Here is a 13,975-nt window from a genome sequence, read left to right as displayed (position 1 = left end):
ACGCATTTTGCCAGTTTTGTCAAAAAAGGAACCTTGTGGTGAACATTCATAAACACCAAATATATGGTTTTTAATGCCAACTCCACCAATTGTCCACATCCAATGATGGAGGATAGACCCCTGGAAAGGGTATCCGTCTTTGACTATTTGGGCCTCACGTTGAATGACAAAATGGGGTGGGGTCCACAGATGGATAAGGCTAATTTGAGATTAATGCAGGCCATGGGGGGAATCATAAAGGTACAAAAGAATTGTGTTTTAAAAACTATACGCCCACCGCTGGAAATCTATAAAGTCCAAGCTAGGGCAGCATCCCTATATGGCGCAGAATTGTGGGGGCATAGACCCTCCAATACCCTCACATTAACAGATAACAATTTTATCAGACAAATTTTGACCCTGCCGAAAAATACACCATTAGTACCGCTTAGGATGGACTTAAATATTCTCCCATTCTCTGACGTTATCGCAACACGCCAGCTGCTTTATTGGCGGCGGTTGTGGTGCACTCCCGAGCTGGGTAGTTACAAGGAAGAATTGAGAGCGGTATGACAACATTAGGGGCAGGCAGTACACCCTGGTTGGCCTTTGTAAGGCACTCTTTTAGTGCAATCGGTATGGAAAACCTCTGGACAAATCCGAAAGTTTCCTGTCTCGAGATACCAAAAAAATACTGAAAAATGCACTTAAAGAGTTTAAATTGAGGGACATTTTTCGGTCTGTAAAACTTACAAGTCTTACATATGGGTTTTTGGATTTTAAGTGCCGTTACGAATTTAAGCAGGTGTTAGATTCCATTCAGCCGACTTTAGCTAAAAATCTTTTCCTTCAGTTTAGATATGGTACTCTACCACTATTTGCAACTACTAGTAAGTGGGTGGGAGTCCCAAATAGCCTCTGCCCTGGATGCCTAGAAGAGGAGGAAACAGCAGTTCACGTAATACTCTTCTGTGTGGCATATAAAAACCTAGGCAGAAATGGATAATCCAATTGTGTTGGAACTTGGGTATTAGGAACTATCTTGACTTCTTCAGGATCCTAAGAACTGATACCAACCCAGTTTATGTGGTTTCAATAGCAAAGTTTCTGCTTTGCATGTGGCTAACCCGCAGAAACCTGTTAAAATCCGATTAGATATTTATCGGTGCATTGCACCCTCTATTTCGTAATGGAATTACTGAGCTCCAAATTATAGTTTTAGCTGGAGGGAGAATCAGTTCTACCTAGTATGGGATCGGGAGATTACCATGATGTTTTTAGAATATTAGAATTCTAGAATTGTATATATAACTTAAAATGTTAAAAGTGTTTTTTTATACTTATGACATGTTATGTTAATGATTTTTATATAATTGTATTGTTGTATTATGCCTCAATTCCCAATGTACGTAACAACTTTTTATCCTTACTCCACCCTGGATCTGTAAATTGTTGAAATTGAATGTGCTTTTATGGTTACAAACAACCGCAATAACGTTTTTTGGGGATTGGATTGGATTGGAAATGTTGATTGGAGGAATGCTTGTAATTTGTCTAACCACTGGCAATTGCATATAGTAGCATTCCAACCAATCATTCTTTTGCCCACCATGCCACCTCAGTTTAGATCCAGCCATATGCAAATCAGTCTTGACCCAACTCCAATAGAAACAGTCTAGTATGAACTGCCATGTCAGGTCCTCCCTGAACCAGAACACAAGCAAACCAAGAAAAGTCTTGCCATGATTAGGGTTCATCAGTTTTCAGGGATAGCTTAGATACAGTGGCGTAGTGAGCACAAGGCCCACGTCTGGCATACCCTTGCCACTTAGGGTATTAAACACACAAAAGATGACAGGAGGAATGCTTGCAATTTGTCTAACTACTGTCAATCCCTCCGAGAACCATTCCAACCCATTGCTTTTTTTGCTCGCCACTCCACCTCTGTTTGGACCCAGCCATATGCAAATCAGTCTTGACCCTGTTCCAATAGTAACAGTACAGCTCAAAATGCCAGGTCTGGTCCTCCATGAACGGAATCACAAGCATTAGCCATGATTAGGACTCATCAGTCTGGTCTTGCCTAGCTCCAATATCATAGTGAGCACAGGACCCATGTCTGGGCACATCGTTTCCACTTATGGTGTTACATCAAACACACAAAAAATGATAGGAGGAATGCTTGCACTTTTTCTAACCACTGGCAATCTCTCAGGATAGCATTCCAACCCATCGTTTGCCACCTCGCTTTAGACCCAGCCATATGCAAATCAATGTTGACACTGTTCCAATAGAAGCAGTCCAACCCAAACTGCCAGGTCAGGTCCTCCCTGAACCGAAACACAAGCAATACAAGACTGTTTAGCCCTGATTAGTGCTCATAAGTCTGATATAGCTTGGCTCCAGTGGCATAGTGAGCACAGAACCCATGTATGGGCAATAAGAGCTAATCTAGGAAGCACAGGGAAAGAATGTATGTATCCTGTTCATGCTAGCATCTTAAGAATGAATTTTATTAGGTTAAACTTGACACTAGTGAATTTGTAGTCCAATGTTGGACATCTGCACCAAATTTAGAGAAGTATTTGCAAATTATCGTTATCATAGAACTAGAGTGACCTTTTGAAAAAGAGTTCACAGACCTCAAAGAACAGTCTGACTTATAGCCATATAGAGCTTAACAGACCAACTTAATGCACTCTGAGTAACAAAATCGTATGCTCAGGGTCTTGACAAAAGGGAGACGTATTAGAACAAACCAGTCAGAAACTCTAAGTTTATTCTGCCATAGTTTGCTATATGTTGACTTTAATCTTTCAAATTGACCTGAGTTTACCTATGCCATAACAATCACCTAGGATTACCTGTTTCTTCTTCTACCCACCTATTTACCATCTCCCTCGATCTTCATCCCCAGTCATTATTGAATCGATTTGCAATAGGCCAACATAAACCTATGTAATAAGGTGGGTTTAAGTAATATCCAAGCTCCTGTCATCGTCCTTCCTAACATCCCTCTCAATCCACAAACAACAGAAATTAACCTGATGCTGGGAATTGAAAGGTGAGGGAATAGCATTGTTCCTAGACCCATCCCTTCCAGTCCTACTTCCTGGTTCATTTTTCCTGTTGCTGTGGACGATGCCTTCCACTCACAATGCTTATCTCTCCATAAGAACATTGTAGGAGGAAAGAGATGTGTGTCGATGACCCAGAAAGAGCCAGATGAAGTATGATTTTTTTATTAGGTAAAAAATATAAAAGTATAATGTGGCTCCTCAATGGGGCACAGATGCACACTTCTGTGCTCGAGTGATACCTGTGACCAAAGGACAGGTGCCATAAGCTGGCATTTCTCGTTTAGCTGTGCTGCACCCAATGTATCACTGTGGACTCCCCGATACCACTGAAAACGTTGGTAATGCCTTGAAAATGTTTCTGCTTGAGGAAGATAGAAGGAATGAATTTGGTTTGGGAACATATTGCAGACAATGTGATAAAAATCATGTTCAACATGTTTTCGCCCCTCCAATGTGGATAAGACAGATCTGAACCCCTGTAAAGATATGATGGGCTGATGTTCAAAATATGTGGTTGTGTATTTCTCCAGATATGTCACAACAGTGTTACCTGCATCCAAATGTAGGTTGCCCAAACTGGCTTTAAGCCAGGTTAAGTGGCTTAACGCTACCTTCATAATAGGGCGCTGACCCTATTGCCACCACAACGTCACAAAAAGTGACATTGTGGTGGCGATAGGGACTTGATAATATGCCCCAAATAGTCTGGAGAAAACGCTAATGGCTGCGAGAGCCAAAGTGCAAGCAGATCAACAAACTGTTGAAATGGAAGCGGGAACAGGCATAATTGAATTGGCCTTGACCGTGAAAAGGAAGCAACATACAAATTATGCTTTCGATGTGGATTTTCTTTTCCCCACTTAGGTAAATGGCCAGCCATTGAATAGACGTGTAAAGGGTGCAGGATAGAAAACCATTTCATTATGGTCTGCAGAGCAAAAGAACATTTAAGTGCATCACGAGGGAAAGACAAAATGAACTCATGAATGTTCCAGAATCATTCCATCCACACCCATAAAACCAAAAACTAACATTAGCTATGACAAATGGAAACAAGAACAGACCAATCGTCATCAAGCTCATCATGCAGAGGCTCTTCAACATCACTATTGAGTGCTGATGAAGAAGAAGGGTGAGCGTTTATGGTAGCTACCAAGGGACAATGGGCGCATGTAGGAATAGCTGCTTGCAAAGAAGGCCACAATTCAAAAGAAACTCAACAAATGAAATGACAAACTTCATTTGGACACTGTCCTAAAATCGACACTGAAAGCGAATGATCGACCAGTCACATTCATCATGGACAATGGTGTTTCAATTAACATCCTGCCGCCTGTGGAAAAGTTTAACAGCCTGAATCCTGTGCCTTGTCTCACTCCAACAGGGACAAAGTTGTACATGTGGGCTGCATCCGAATCACTGCAAAGCCAAGGATCATTCATAGCAGCCATACAACACAAAACAATGTCAATATAAGCACCAGTCAAAGAACTTCATCCAGTGACTGTCTACTCAGTTTGCCACCGCTGCTGATGTGGGACTGATATCACTCAATTTCAACCTTCACATTGAGTCTGACATTATGAGTAAGTTCCCTTCATTATTTCATGGTTTAGGCAGACTCAAGACAATGAAAGTGCATCATCATATTCATGAGAATATACACTCTCTTGCTCAACGACAATGCAGAATCGCATTAATTTGCAAGAAGCTGTTGAGAAAGAACTAGAGACACAGTTGAAACAAGGCACAATTGAATGCTCAACCAGTCCCAAGCAATGGGTTTGCCCAAAGTGGTACTGCCAAAAAAGGACAGTGGAGGTGTGTGCGCATTTGCGTTGATACGCACCACGTCAATTAAGCAACCAAGAGAGAAAGACATCCTGGTCCTCATATAGCAGACATAATCATGAAATTGAATGGAACCAAAGTTTTCTTTCATCTTGGTTTGAACGAGGGCGACCATCAACTCGAGCTGGAAGAGAATTGCAGGTAATATTACTACTTTTTCAACTCAGGTTTATTTGTTCAGATGCAAATGTCTAAGTTTTGGAATATCTTTGGCTGCAGAAATATATCCAGATGTTATATGCCAAATAATTCAACCTGTTACACATGATTTCAATTACAGTGATAACATATTGGTATTTGGGACAAGACAAAATGAACATGATGAAGCTCTTACACAAGTGTGCCAGTTATGTGCTGATACAGGTCTCACTTTGAATGCAGCAAAGTGTGAGTTTCACAAAAACAAACTCAAATTCTTTGGGCACAAATTCTTGGAGGGAAGAATGACTCTTGACTTGTTAAAGTGCAAGCAATGTCATCTACTTACCCCCCACAAGATGTCACCATGCTATGGTGTAAGCATTGTCATTTACTTACCCACACAAGATGTCACAATGCTACAATCCTCCTAAGGGATGGCCAGTTATTGCACAAGGTACATTCATGACTTGGGACTTTGAGTGCCCTACTGGAGACTTGACAAAGCGAAATGCCCCATCCCAATGGAACAATGAATGTGATCAAACTTTCAAAAAAATGAAATATGCTATTGAAAAAGCAACTGAAAGGGCCTACTTTGACCCCAGATTAAATACTGAGATCACAGTAAATGCAAGTCCGGTGGGGCTGGGAGCTATTCTTGCTCAACACAATAGTCAACTGAATGCTCAGAGACACATTGTGTCCCATACCAGTTGTCTGAAACTAAACATGTCTATTTTCAGCTGGAGAAGGAGAGTGTGGGCCTGAAAATATGTTCATGTGTTTCTGTTTGGGAAACATTTCACCATAATAACAGATCATCAGGCATTGCTCACCATCTCTGAAAAACCCTAAGATGCCTCCTCACATTCAGAGGTGGAAATTGCAACTGCAAAAATATAATTACAAAAGTGTACACAAGCCAGGGAAAGATTATAAACCCTGCTGAATAATTTTCACGAGTAACACTACCACACCACAGTTCAAAATGCAAAGGGCCTTATTTATGCAAACTTTTGCATCGCTGCATGAAAACAGCGATGCAACAGTTTTCACTGTGCCCTCCTTGCAACATGATGGATTTGTCATATTTACTATATGACGCATCATGTCGCAAGGAATGACATACGTTAGTATTACTGACGTATCAGTAGATGAACTAATGACGCATTGCTGCAGTATTTCACAAAGGTGATGCAATTTCAGCAATGTGGCCTTTCACATGGGGCAAGCCCCATGTGAAAAGGCCTGCGTCAGTCTTATGCCTGTTTTGAGGCAGGAGTAAGATTTTGACGCAGTGGCGTCCCTGAAGTGGTGCAGTGAAATCTGATAGATTTCATGCGCCACTTCTACGAGGCTTTCTTGCGTCGGAACGCCCATCCTGCATTCATTATACCTGATACAGGTATAATGTGGATCAGGGGCCTTACAAAGTGACGCATCTGCCTAGATGCGTCACTTTGTAAACAGGGCGCAATGTGGTGCATATTTTACGCCGCTGCTTTGTCACAAAAAGTGACGCAACAGTGGTGCAAAAGTGAACCAGGTACTCATAAATGAGCCCCAAAGTGTCCTAGGAGTATGCTATTTTAATTGTAAGGTCTAGTACACCACCAGCTCTATCTATCAGAGCATCCATTGACTATGTCTGATCGTCCTGCATATGCCTGGGAGAGAGTGGCAGTTGATTTCTTTTGACCCCTGAAGGTTAGACATCATCCTATGGCGATCATTGATTAATATTCATGTTTTCCTTTGTTGGAAGCCTTGTCATCGACAATACATGACAAGGGGCCATATGTATCAACAACCTGATTTGCGATTCTCAAATAGCGATTTTTTAGAAATCGATATTTGAGAATCGCAAATAGGGATGTATGTCCAAAATCGCATTTTTTTAGCGATTTCTTAGTATTCCTTAATTGCGATTAGCAAATTGCGAATCGCAATTAAGGAATACTTTCCCATTCATTTCTATGGGCCAGGAGGCCCATAGGAATGAATGGGAAGTTATTCTCAATTTGCGATTCGCAATTTGAGAATCGCAAATTGAGAATAATTTCAAGGGTGCAGGGGTGTCCAAAGGACACCCTGTTGCACCCCTGAAATTAGCATGGGTGCACATGTGGCACACATACATGCCCTAAGAGCATGTATGTGCTTCACATTGCACTTTGAAAAATGCAAAAAAGTGCATTTTTCAAGGAATTCGCAAATTACCACCAACTTAAAGTTGGTGGTAATTTGCGATTCCTTAAGGCCAATTTGCATTTTTTAATGCTTCTCACATTGCATTTAAGGAATCGCAAAATGTGCGATTCCTTACATACAATCGCAAAAAAAGGAATCGCAAATTTTGCGATTCCTTATTTTGCACGCAGATTTCTTTCATACATACCATTTAGCACTAATGCGTTCGCAAACGGCGAAATTCTGTGAATTTCGGCATTTGCGAACGCATTAGTGCTTGATACATATGGCCCAAAGTCATCCAGCGCCAAGATAACATCTTTGCAGAGTGGGGACTACCTGTTATTCTAAAAACAGTCAGTAGTCTGCCATTTAACAGCCAGAAGTTCAAAGACTTTCTCAGTCAACTCAGAATCGAGCATCAAAATAGCACTTGGCTCTGGCCCAAGGCTAACAGTGTTGTCGAGCTATTTATGGGCACCCTCAAAAGAATAAGTCAGCGAGTGTTGTGAGAAAATTGATTTGAAACCAGCCATGTGTCAAGCTCTTCATGCCTATTCAATAACTTCTCACTCCACCACTGGTGAGAGTCCTGTTACTTTGATATTTGGAGAGCCATAGGAACTAAGCTACTGCAGTGGACATCAGACTGATCAACAAATACTGACAAGGTTTGTTTCACAAACAATTTTTGAAAATGCAAAGTGAAAACCTACGCTGATCACTGCCGACATGTCCAATAAACAGTTTTCACCAGAGGGGTATTGGTACTGGTCAACTACAGAAAAAACTCGGTTTTCTTTTGACCCACTGAGAGTTGGAAAGACCAAAGGACACATGGTGACTACAAGTCGAACCAAAAAGTCCATCAAAAGGGACTCGTCACACTTTAGACAATTGACTCCTGAGAGCGCAAATTAAGTAAACCCGCCTGAACATTCAGATCAAACACCTGAGCCCATGTCATCAGCAAATAGTCCATGTACCACTCAACTACCTCATATTACTCGATCTGGCAGACCAGTGCAAGTGGTTTGACAACTCACTGAGGAAATGTGATGTTGATGTGGTTGTACTTTTTATTTAGGAAAGGGTGCGATGTAGAGTCTTGATGTTATGAGCATTGGGACCTTCATGGTCTGAGAGGACTTCAAACACGAATTACTTGAACTGCTGGGAGGTGTAACGGTGTGGTTATTAAAATAATGTCATAATGTGTACTGTTACGGAGTTGTGTGATCGTATGCTGAAGAATAAAGACATCTGTTACAGAGCTCCGTGCGTGGCGTGTTTCATTTATCTGCTCTCGGGCTGGGAAGGATGCAACAACTGCTTCGTATAGCTGACCCTTAGAGTGGTGTTCCCATCTTGCCAAACTCAAAATGACCACCTGTGTTTTAGACCATATCTCTTGGCTCTATTTTCAAATTAGTTGTTCCTCTTACCTCAATATACCCATGAAAACCTGCATAAATCAAATGCAGCTCTCCACCTCACCAGACAAATATTAAGGCACCATTGTAAACCAAGGAAAACGCTCTGTTTACTATCATAATAAGACTTATCATCATAGAAGATTTAAAGCCTGAAATGATCATAATTTGCAGCTAAAATCTTAATTTTGCAATTATGTTGTTACAAATTTTCTGAATTGGATTTTGTTAAAATAAAGGTTACAGGACTAGGCCATGGACACCGTTGAAAAATATCCAAAGTTAGGATTCGTTAAGGTGTGGTCTCTTTCAACTTTGTGTTCTCCAGAATCCAAACAAGAGAGACATCATTCTTTAACCATTTTGCCAATATTTGGTTTGGTCAGAAGGCAGCCAATCAAGAAGTCAATTACCTTCAGGATCTTGAGGTTATAAAAACATATTTCTTCTTAGTCTTCAGGTGCCTCGGGATCCCAGCACGTGTCGTCACTAACTTCGCTTCAGCCCATGATACACATGGAAATATAAACATAGAAATTATCTATGACGTTGATGGAAATATTATCAACAGGGAATACTCAAATTCCGACAGTGTGTGGTAAGTCTGAATCAAATGTTCACTTTCGGGAGCGATATGACTTGCATTCTATTAAAATTAGAAATCTATATGGGGCATCTACCAGTTAACAGAGATAGTGGATTCTAGTCTGTAACTGTGTATCACATGAGTTTGGATGTTCAACTTCAAAATGGAATTAAACCAATACAACAAAACACTTATTAAACCTGTTCAAATAATAGAAAATCACTTTACAATATATTATTTCATGAAACAAATGCCCACTGTGTTGTCATGCATTCAAACGAAAGCTGGCTAATGTGATTATGACTTTTGTAGAGCTAGATTGTTTTTGCGACTTGGACCCAGAGTTTCCAAGGACTTGCATTGTCCTTGTGTCACACGAGTGGAAGCAAGGCAATGCAAGTCCTTAAGTGATATTTGCTAAGCCACACAAGGGAAGGTTTGAAAGAAATGTAATCCAACACAGCTGCTTGCCATGTGTAACGTTTCGTAGTGGCGGGTGTTACAATGGTTGCATGGGTGGAGCAAGGGTGCTCCCAGGCATCTACTCACAGAATTTGACAGAATCCCAGGTTTACAAAGACTAGTAAATCTGGGATTGCGGCAAAATTGTGCACTTCCAGAGAATGGTGCAACAAGGAGAATTTTTTCTTTTCCTTTTTGCTTCATCTTAGGGGCATATTCTCAAGGACTTATCGCCGAGTTAACAGCACTTTATCGCAGCCAAAGTGGTGATAAATTCATCACCCCTTCACAAGCTGGTGCTAACAGCCTATTCCACCAGTTGTCCTGCGATAACGGCCAAAAAATATCGACACAGATGACCCCAGCTGCTATCGCTAATGAGATGCAGAGTAAGCCTTGCCTCGCAAAAACCTGCGACAACACCACTCCGCAACATTCTCAATGACCAGCCAGATTGGCGATAAAACCCCAAAACAGGCAATAAGGCGCGTTAGCAGCAGGAAATTACCACCTACCCTCACCTGGTATAAGTCGGACGACAGCCTGCACCAGACAAGGGAGCCCAGCCCACAGCCACACCTGAAGGGCAACAGATGCCATGGAGCTACTGATCATGCAGCTGGGAACCCCAACAGGCCCACAACACCCATCACCACCACCCCCAGGCCCGCCATTCCCCCTCAACATCCCAGACCACCACAGAGGCAGCGCTGACACAGACCGCGGACCTTCATAAAATGCAACCGCCTCACAGACTTAACACCAGAGTATGTCATTGCCCACTACAGGCTCAAAAGGACAAGCATCCTGAACATCATAGCCCACAGACTGACTGTACCAACACAGCGGACAACCAACATCCCTCCGCAGACAAAGTTGCTGGCTGTTCTTCACCTGTTGGCCTCTGGTGGTACCTTCCAACCAAAAACAGCCAGAGTCGGAGGAGTCTCACAGCCAGCCCTATCAAAGCTCTTAAACCTGTCCTGGATGCCATTTTCAGCTTGGTATCCAGTACCTATACTTCCCCCACACTGCGTAGGAACAGCTGAGACCAAGCAAGGCTTCTACACCATAGATGACTTCCCGCACATGTTGGGGCAATTGACTGCACACATGTCCTACTTGTGCCCCCTGCCAACATTGCACACAATTAACACAACAGAAAGCACATGCATTCCATCAATGTGCAGGCAATAGTGGACCACCGGGGACTCTTCACCAATGTTGTTGCCAACTACCCAGGCAGTGTGCATGATTCATACATCTTCCGACAGTCCATCATTAGCCAGCGCCTCCAGGATGGCACCTGTGGAAATGCACTGCTCGTTGGTACCAAATGAATATACAACACACCTCAACTCCACAATCATGCAAATCACAACACCGGGAACGCAAACATCACAAAGTCACATACAACATGCCCACACACCAGGCACGACAGCGCAACTCACTGTGGGAACCTGGGCTAGCCATGTACATGAGCCATCAATGTCATGGCACCTCAGCTACACATTATCAGAATGTGGGAAGAGGAGGGAACCAGGCATGTGCAAAGGAGGCAATGTGACTGATGAATGAGACTGCACACAATGCAGTGTGGCGTGGATGTGTTGGACAGACTGCAGTATGCAGACCACAGACATATCCATGTCGACATACAATGCTGGTGGTGGTAGTGTTGTGGACAGTGGACGCAACCATGACACCCCAGCCAGTGGGGGAGATCAAGGAAATATAGCTTGTTACGTCCCCCCCTGTAAACGTGTGCGGAGTGGGCTGGCCCGGCGTACGCCAGGCTAGCGTAGAGGTGTAAATAAAAAGCACATCGCTCTGGGTGTGGTTCTCTTCCGGAATCGCCAATGTCCCTGCCAGGGTGCCACCTCTCAACCCGCCACACGGCCAATGCCATGAGCGCTGGTGCCTGCGATCCTGTGCGCTTGCTGCACCCGAGGCCGCTGGTCCCCAAAAGCTGTAATGCCCACCCCTGCACATCCAGGCATCACTGCTCACCTGCTGACAGCAGCGTGAGTCAAAGAGGGCCCACCACGTGCCGCTACAAGCTCCAAGCCAGCACCCCCCACCACCACCCTCTGCAACTGGACCCCGATCAGCACCGAAGACACCACCCGCACGATGAACACCATCCTCTCCAGCTCCCCCACCGACCCCTGTCCACACTACATCTTCGACAAAGCCATCATCGCACCCCAACTCCGGGACATCATTAACAGCTCCTTCGCATCCGCCACCTTCCCGGAGAGCTGGAAACAGGCCGAGCTCAGCGCCCTCTTGAAGAAACCCACCGCGGATCCCACGGACCTCAAGCACATCCACCCCATCTCGCTCCTCCCTCCTCCTGCCAAAGTCATCGAGAAGACCGTCAACAAACAACTCTCTGCTTTCCTCGAGACAAACGGATCCCTCGGCCCCTCGCAGTCCGGTTTCCGAGCAAACCACAGCACCGAGACAGCCCTCATCGCAGCTACCGACGACATCAGGTCCCTGCTCGACAACAGGGAAACAGCTGCACTCATCCACCTGGACCTCTCAGCAGCCTTCGACACAGGATGTCTCCGCACCCTGATACAACGCCTCAGCAACACCAGAATCCAAGGAACGGCCTTGGAGTGGATCATCTCGTTCCACGTCGGAAGAACACAGAGAGTCCGCCTTCCCCCATTCCGATCCGCGGCCAGCGAAGTCATCTGCGGCGTTCCGCAAGGATCCTTGCTCAGCCCCACCCTCTTCAACGTCTACATGAGCCCCCTTGCAGCCATTGCACGCAAACACAACCTACACATCATCTCCTACGCCGACGACACCCAGCTGATCCTCTCCCTCACCAACGACCCCGCCACCGCCAGAGCCAGCCTCCAGGAAGGAATGAAGGACGTTGCGGAGTGGATGAAGCTCAGCCGTCTGAAACTGAACTCAGACAAGACGGAAGTCCTCATCCTAGGACCATCTCCCTCGGCCTGGGACGTCTCCTGGTGACCCCCTGCCCTGGGCACTGCCCCCAAACCGACGGACCATGCTCGCAACCTGGGCTTCATCCTGGACTCCTCCCTCACGATGTCCAAACAATTCAACGCCGTCTCGTCATCCTGCTTTAACACCCTGCGCATGCTCCGAAAGATTTTCCGGTGGATCCCCACCAAAACCAGGAAGACGGTCACCCAGGCCCTCGTCACCAGCCGACTGGACTACGGGAACACCCTCTACGCTGGAACCACAGCCAAACTCCAGAAAAGACTCCAGCGCATACAGAACGCTTCGGCACGACTCATCCTGGACATCCCTCGTCACAGCCACATCTCTGACCATCTGAAGGACCTGCACTGGCTCCCCGTCAACAAGAGGATCACGTTCAGACTCCTCACCCACGCACACAAGGCTCTCAACGACATAGGCCCCAAATACCTCAACAGCCGCCTCGCATTCTACACACCCACTCGCCAGCTCCGATCCACCAGCCTCGCCCTCGCCACCGTCCCACGAATTCGCAGATCCACCGCCGGAGGAAGATCCTTCTCCTACCTGGCGGCCAAGACATGGAACTCCCTCCCCACCCACCTACGGCTGACCCAGGATCATCTCTCCTTCAGGAAACAACTCAAGACCTGGCTGTTCGAGCAGTAGCGACTCCCCCTCCCCCCAGCGCCTTGAGACCCTACCGGGTGAGTAGCGCGCTCTACAAATGTGCTGATTGATTGATTGATTGACTGCCTCCGTCTGCCACAAATCTAATCCACATGCCATTCCAACGTCGTGTGTTAGATATCCAGGAGGAGATGGCTGGACAGCGGTTAACCCCCTGCTGACCGCTGCCTTTGGCCGACACTGCGGCCAGCTAGGTCACACTTTTGAAACTGAATCTTGATTTCTTCATGGCAGTGTTCATGTCACAGTACGCAAGGAGAGGAGTAAGAGGAAGACGTGCTTCAGTCCGGAGGAGAATAGGCTCACCTTTACAGAGGTGATGTGACACTACCATCTACTACACTGGTGCCACTGACTCTGTGCATCGCAGGCCTACCATACGTGGCTGTGGGCCCCTGCTGACCGCTGCCTCCGGCACACACTGCGGTGGAGTAGGTCACACAATTTGAACTGAGTCTTGCTCTTTTCATGGCAGAGTTCATGTCATTGTACAGGCCTCATCGCAGACTGCATCCCCTTTCAGCTCTGCCAGTGTGTGCCCTGGAATTCATGGGCAATCTCTGGTTGAACTTCGGTGGCATCTGAGCCCATGG

General features: G+C 45.2%; 1 protein-coding gene across 1 annotated transcript in view; it reads left to right on the top strand.

Moving 5' to 3' along the window:
* LOC144769045 (protein-glutamine gamma-glutamyltransferase E-like) overlaps positions 1-13,975 on the top strand; it is a 305,940-nt gene that overhangs the window by 209,403 nt on the left and 82,562 nt on the right. Inside the window, exon 7 of the mRNA XM_078653040.1 lies at positions 9,128-9,272. Within this exon, the coding sequence (XP_078509166.1) occupies positions 9,128-9,272 (145 nt within the window). The remainder of the gene's footprint in view (positions 1-9,127; positions 9,273-13,975) is intronic.

This window comes from Lissotriton helveticus, chromosome 7 (assembly GCF_964261635.1).
Source record: "Lissotriton helveticus chromosome 7, aLisHel1.1, whole genome shotgun sequence".
NCBI lineage: Eukaryota > Metazoa > Chordata > Amphibia > Caudata > Salamandridae > Lissotriton > Lissotriton helveticus.
This window is presented reverse-complemented; position numbering and strand designations above follow the sequence as displayed.